The sequence below is a fragment of the Schistocerca cancellata genome, chromosome 6 (genome assembly GCF_023864275.1).
Source record: "Schistocerca cancellata isolate TAMUIC-IGC-003103 chromosome 6, iqSchCanc2.1, whole genome shotgun sequence".
Lineage (NCBI taxonomy): Eukaryota > Metazoa > Arthropoda > Insecta > Orthoptera > Acrididae > Schistocerca > Schistocerca cancellata.
Window position 1 is genome coordinate 249,395,593 of NC_064631.1, and position 6,597 is coordinate 249,402,189.

Sequence of the window (6,597 nt, forward strand, 5' to 3'; positions counted from 1 at the left end):
CACATAATTTTTTCTCCAATTAAGAATATTATGCATGTATTTTTTTACAGTGATACTTACAACAGTTCAAAGTAAATGAGAGAGGACAACTTCTCTACACATCATTAGACCTTCATTGTGGTTTTGAATAGTGGTAGACCACCAATTACTATTAAAAAGGGCAACAGTTTGTATTTGTGTTGTTTGTTAACTAAAGGCCACAGATATAAAAGTTCAACTGAAACAATACAGAACAACGTTCAACACTGTCACTTACATTGGAGTCATACACAATAGAACAATTTCAACCATATTTTTGTTGGTGGAATACCAAAGGAATTATGGTGAAGACAGCAATGCAACAAATAACAGTACTTTATTCTCAAGGCAATCAGCACCATCGACAATGGATAAAATATGGATAACACTCCTTACGGAACCATTAAAATACATCGAAAAAGTAATGTCTCCCAATCCTCAAACTAGTAGCCTATGGGTTCATACCTAAGAGGTGTTTTCCAAAACTTCAACGCTTCTGTTAATGAAACCTTCCGAGACATCATATATGTGAACAAAAATAGGTAAATGAGATCAAAATATCTCCGCGTTGTTGCCTTCCCCGTACTGGTCTGCAAACAAATGCGACATTACACTAAAATCGTGACGAGATACGACTGACGTCCACCATATAAATATACCTGTTAAAGTGAAAATGATGCAAAGTTATAACTCACCTTTTCGTCGCTCTGTTTACTAGCTCCTCTCCTCTATCAAAGAAATAGAGAAATGCCCTTCTAAAAGCATCGAACATTATGACGCCGTCTTGAACTTGGTCAGGTTCTCACAGTTTAAGAAGAACATGCCCAAAATGAAACAGGTATATTCCAGGTTTCACAATACCAATTAACAGGCGTTTACACAAAACTCAAATATTAAAGATACAAGGTTCATTATAAACATAACAACATCTCGCCATTTTCATACTTTCAAACATGCTTCATCTCGGAGCACAGATGTACATTTGTGCGCCACCTAAGGGGATTGCCTTTATTATCTCTGCGTATTTATCATTTTAAAAAAGCAGCAATATGTTTAAATAAAATTAATTATCGCAGCAAAACATGGCGCCTGGATTCTATATAATAGCTTTTCAAACTCTGCTTTGTTAAATTCTGTCTCTATGCAATTTCCAACCAGAGGACGCTAACTTCATCGGAGGACGCTAAGGCCTTGAACACACTAGTATAGTATACAAATTCTTTCGTGTATCTAGCCAGTGTTTACAGACGATAGAGCGATTCTGTATGTAGAGAGTTGAGAGACATTTATTGTCTATAGATACGCTTTTCCAACAAAATCACTGAACCTTTGGCTCCCGTTTGAAATGAATGACATAAGACAATTATCAGACACTGTTGCGTGACATTTCGCACTGTGGACGTGTTTGTCGACGTACCCTCCAGCTGCTCTCTTTGCACCGATGGAAACGCTGCTGAGGTTTTACGTTGTTATTATTTTACTTATTGTTAAACATCACTTATGAAGATGTGGCCAACGGAGGAATGAAGTGTTGCGACTGACAGTAGATTTTCATACGGCATCATGCCTGTGGGAAGTCAATAATTCCGAATATTAATATCGCAACAAGAAGATACTGATTATCGAAAAGCTGGACAAGAAATATAAAGTATCAGTGAGTGATGCTGAAAAAAATCCAGACTCTGAAAACAGCTTTTCATTGGAACATAATAAAATTAATCAGACGAAGGAGAGTCGGGCATCGTCTGTAAACAACGCTGGGTTCCCAAACGAACACCTGTTATTTCTCCTGCAAGGTTCAGAATTTATAAAAAAATCTGCAAAAAAGTGGAAGATAAAAATAATAAGACGGTAACTATGTTTGTTGAAAATAATGATGAAACTATGACACTAGGTTAATGGCAAGATAAGTCACTTTTAGTATTCAACGATTTCATTCTTGAAAATCAAGATGTAGTTGGAGAATATTTTAACAGAGGAAGAACAAAATGAATAGATTATTGTTATTTAGCTCAGACATATTCAAAAATACCAAAAGTTAGTAAGGAATAATCTAAATTTTTAAAATATTTTTAGACAAGCAGATACAAATTTAAATCACATTGATCATGTGATTGTTGGTGATTATTTAAAATTTGATGGTTTTAAATACATGTGTAATAAAATTTGGAATGATCAGGTTGAATTTTGTACAACGAATATGACTAGGAAAACTAATGAAAGGAAATAAATATATCATATAAAAGATTTCCTGTTTAAATGAGCACTTTAAAAGGCAATATTGCATATCTATTAGAAAAATATGCTGAGCGTATTTTACATGAACATAAAAAAGAATTTAAAGAATCTCTTGACTATGTAATAGAATACGAAAAAAAATGGGCAGCATTATAATAGTTGTCCTTGGGCTAGTGAAGAAGCTAAATGTGGGCCATATACATGTGGTGGTGATTTTTTTGATAAGAGTAAAATCAGAAAGCATTAGCTTACTAATTTTTATAAATCCATATATAAAAATAAATTTCATTAATGTTTTTTATCCTTAGTATATGTTTTCGAAATTTGACACAGAGGTTGATATAAAGCTAATCCAAATAGAAAAGAAATTAAAGTATTGTAAGAAGGATTCAAGTCTGGAAAAAAACAACCAAGAACAGAATATGAAAAATATTAAAAAGTAGATCAACCTGTTATTAATGCAATTGAAAAAGTTAAAGAAGGAATCGAAAGTTTAGGTGATACTGTACTGGAGCTACTGAAGGAAATAGAAAGATTGGAAAACAAATGGTTGCATACCATCACAGACATTTATAAGGATTTGAGATGTACCAGGATATGTAAGTCCAAAGTACAAATGGTCTGATTAGCATTCTGCTTTGCATGACTATACAATAAATGAACCAGAATTACAAGAAGAAATATGAATACAAGAAGAAGCATGAATAAGAGAGTAAAGATAGGAAAAAGATAGCTCAAGCTGAATGTGAAAGTAGAAAACAAATATAAGTGAAAGAACGTTAAAGTATATTAACCATGGTGAAGATAAAGTTTTTGGATTGAAAACTGTTGGTATGTTTAAATATGTTGGTAATTTACATGTAAACTTGGTGGCAGATACCTGTTGGTGGTATAGAATATGCAGATACAGATGGATTAATGAATCTGTTACCTAAAACAAAGATAACTATAGATGTTGTGGGTGAAAAATTTGATGCTGTCGATTTATCAAATTATACAGATATATTATTCAGTTTAGGAATATTATATTCTGATAATAATCCAAATAAAATAAGATCAAGTAAATGTAGAAAACACATAACTTTGATGAAAGCAATTGGTGGAGATTATTTTCCAAAATTAAGGAAACCACTTGCAAGTTCAGATGTTTCAGATGCAAAAACGGTGAAGATTTAAGAAAAAATTTATAGAAAAATAAGTTAATATACACTCCTGGAAATTGAAATAAGAACACCGTGAATTCATTGTCCCAGGAAGGGGAAACTATATTGACACATTCCTGGGGTCAGATACATCACATGATCACACTGACAGAACCACAGGCACATAGACACAGGCAACAGTGCATGCACAATGTCGGCACTAGTACAGTGTATATCCACCTTTCGCAGCAATGCAGGCTGCTATTCTCACATGGAGACGATCGTAGAGATGCTGGATGTAGTCCTGTGGAATGGCTTGCCATGCCATTTGCACCTGGCGCCTCAGTTGGACCAGCGTTCGTGCTGGACGTGCAGACCGCGTGAGACGACGCTTCATCCAGTCCCAAACATGCTCAATGGGGGACAGATCTGGAGATCTTGCTGGCCAGGGTAGTTGACTTACACCTTCTAGAGCACGTTGGGTGGCACAGGATACATGCGGACGTGCATTGTCCTGTTGGAACAGCAAGTTCCCTTGCCGGTCTAGGAATGGCAGAACGATGGGTTCGATGACGGTTTGGATGTACCGTGCACTATTCAGTGTCCCCTCGACGATCACCAGTGGTGTACGGCCAGTGTAGGAGATCGCTCCCCACACTATGATGCCGGGTGTTGGCCCTGTGTGCCTCAGTCGTATGCAGTCCTGATTGTGGCGCTCACCTGCACGGCGCCAAACACGCATACGGCCATCATTGGCACCAAGGCAGAAGCGACTCTCATCGCTGAAGACGACACGTCTCCATTCGTCCCTCCATTCACGCCTGTCGCGACACCACTGGAGGCGGGCTGCACGATGTTGGGGCGTGAGCGGAAGACGGCCTAACGGTGTGCGGGACCGTAGCCCAGCTTCATGGAGACGGTTGCAAATGGTCCTCGCCGATACCCCAGGAGCAACAGTGTCCCTAATTTGCTGGGAAGTGGCGGTGCGGTCCCCTACGGCACTGCGTAGGATCCTACGGTCTTGGCGTGCATCCGTGCGTCGCTGCGGTCCGGTCCCAGGTCGACGGGCACGTGCACCTTCCGCCGACCACTGGCAACAACATCGATATACTGTGGAGACCTCACGCCCCACGTGTTGAGCAATTCGGCGGTACGTCCACCCGGCCTCCCGCATGCCCACTATACGCCCTCGCTCAAAGTCCGTCAACTGCACATACGGTTCACGTCCACGCTGTCGCGGCATGCTACCAGTGTTAAAGACTGCGATGGAGCTCCGTATGCCACGGCAAACTGGCTGACACTGATGGCGGCGGTGCACAAATGCTGCGCAGCTAGCGCCATTCGACGGCCAACACCGCGGTTCCTGGTGTGTCCGCTGTGCCGTGCGTGTGATCATTGCTTGTACAGCCCTCTCGCAGTGTCCGGAGCAAGTATGGTGGGTCTGACACACCGGTGTCAATGTGTTCTTTTTTCCATTTCCAGGAGTGTATTTGAATGAATGATGTTAGAGATTTAATCGATAGATTAGTAGTTATTCATGGAGAAGATTTAGCTGGAAACAAAAATTAATGTAATGAAAAAGTGGGAATAACACAAATGTTAAGAAATAACTTTAGTGATTATATTATCAGCAATCCAAAACGAATTCCATATTTGATTAGATTTTTGAATAACCTACCATACACATTCTGGCAAAGCGAAAATTATGAAAAAGGATGAGTTGACACATTAATTAATAAATTAACTTTTGAAATTCATCTACCTGGTTATACATTTTGGACCCAAGCACAAAATTAGATGAAAGATTAGCTACAGGAGATCAAAGAATAAATTCACTAGATGAAGCTTGCAAAAAACTGGATACTGAATATAGAGATAAAAAGATTTAGAGAAAAGACAGGAAGAATATAAACGACTTAATTTAGCTGCAAAAAGAGAATCTATACTTCACACGTATCAATTGGAGAAAAATTAGCTGCAACAGAAGTTAGAGGAATAATGTATGGCAAAAGTAAATGAGTATGGGCTCATATCTAGATGATAATGGTTGGACTATAAAAATATTAATCCTTGTGAAAATTTTGTCTATATAAATGAATAACTTCAGCACTGATAATACTTTCTTACCTAGTGCTAAAAATAAACCAAAATCTATTAAAATTAAACTCAGTAATGAACAATTGAATAGTATTGATAATTTTTAAGTAATGTACAAAGAAGAGAAAGTGACAAAGAAACTGAGGTAATTTGCTCATCACCGTAGGTACAACTGTTGTGAAAAAAATTGTCAAATACCTGACAAAAAAGAAAGAAGGTTCAGGACTAACAAAACGTGAAGGAGGATTTCTGCTTTTATTATTGGTAACATTACGATATCTGGCAATTACTGGTTCTCTAACCAGTGGAGCAGCTGGTATTGCAAATGCAGTAAGGGACAAGAAAGAAGGTGATAACATTTGGAAAAAAAGCAGACATAATTCAGCAATGGAGAAGAAATCCGGAGCTGAAATAAAAAATTTCTAAAAAATAATGAATATGTATCCTAATGCACTAAGTAATTTTGATATAGAAAAATGTACTAAACAATTAAAAATCAAATACCTTTGTGATATTTTTATGCTTGATGAATTACCTAATAATCCTAGAGAATGTGAATCTGGAGTAGTTAATTTAGATACATCTGATCATGCTTACTCACATCGATCTGTTATCATAAGAATAAAGATAAAAAATATGTGTTTGATTCATGTGGAAGAAATATTCCTGAAAGAGTGATTTATGCTATACTATAATAGATAACGAATACTAAATTTTAATCAAGTAATTTGTGACCATTTGGGTATATTTGTTTTAAAACTAATTTCAAATTATTATATGTTTAATGAAGTTTTGATTATAGTCAATGAAAATTTTTGAAAATAAGATATATCATTGTAAGGGAACAAATTATTGGCCTCTGACAATCTTCATAAATAAATCCTGTTCTAGGTTTCAATTTTTGAACCCAGTAAATGTCCCTTTATTTTCCACAGTTTTCCAGTCTCCAGGATTCTCGAGGATGAAATTCCATAATGAATAAAACATAAAATATGATTAGTAATCAATACATTTTTGTTCAAATAAGGGAACCCAAGTATCCTTAAACCAAGTGCTTGAATTAATTTAGTAATCATTCATTTATTCATTTAATATTTTCAGA

General features: G+C 36.8%; 1 protein-coding gene across 2 annotated transcripts in view; it reads right to left on the reverse strand.

Annotated features, from left to right (window-relative positions):
- Positions 1–1,325, reverse strand: part of LOC126088518 (sentrin-specific protease 1-like) — a 195,952-nt gene extending 194,627 nt beyond the window's left edge. The window contains exons 1-2 of one of the 2 annotated variants that reach the window (XM_049906670.1): positions 714–1,325; positions 484–608 (exon numbers count right to left, since the gene is read on the reverse strand). In XM_049906670.1, coding sequence (XP_049762627.1) covers positions 484–542 — 59 coding nt within the window. In that variant the 5' untranslated portion in view covers positions 543–608; positions 714–1,325. The remainder of the gene's footprint in view (positions 1–483; positions 609–713) is intronic. The other variant, XM_049906669.1, reaches the window with a different exon arrangement.
- Between the last annotated feature and the right edge of the window lie 5,272 nt (positions 1,326–6,597).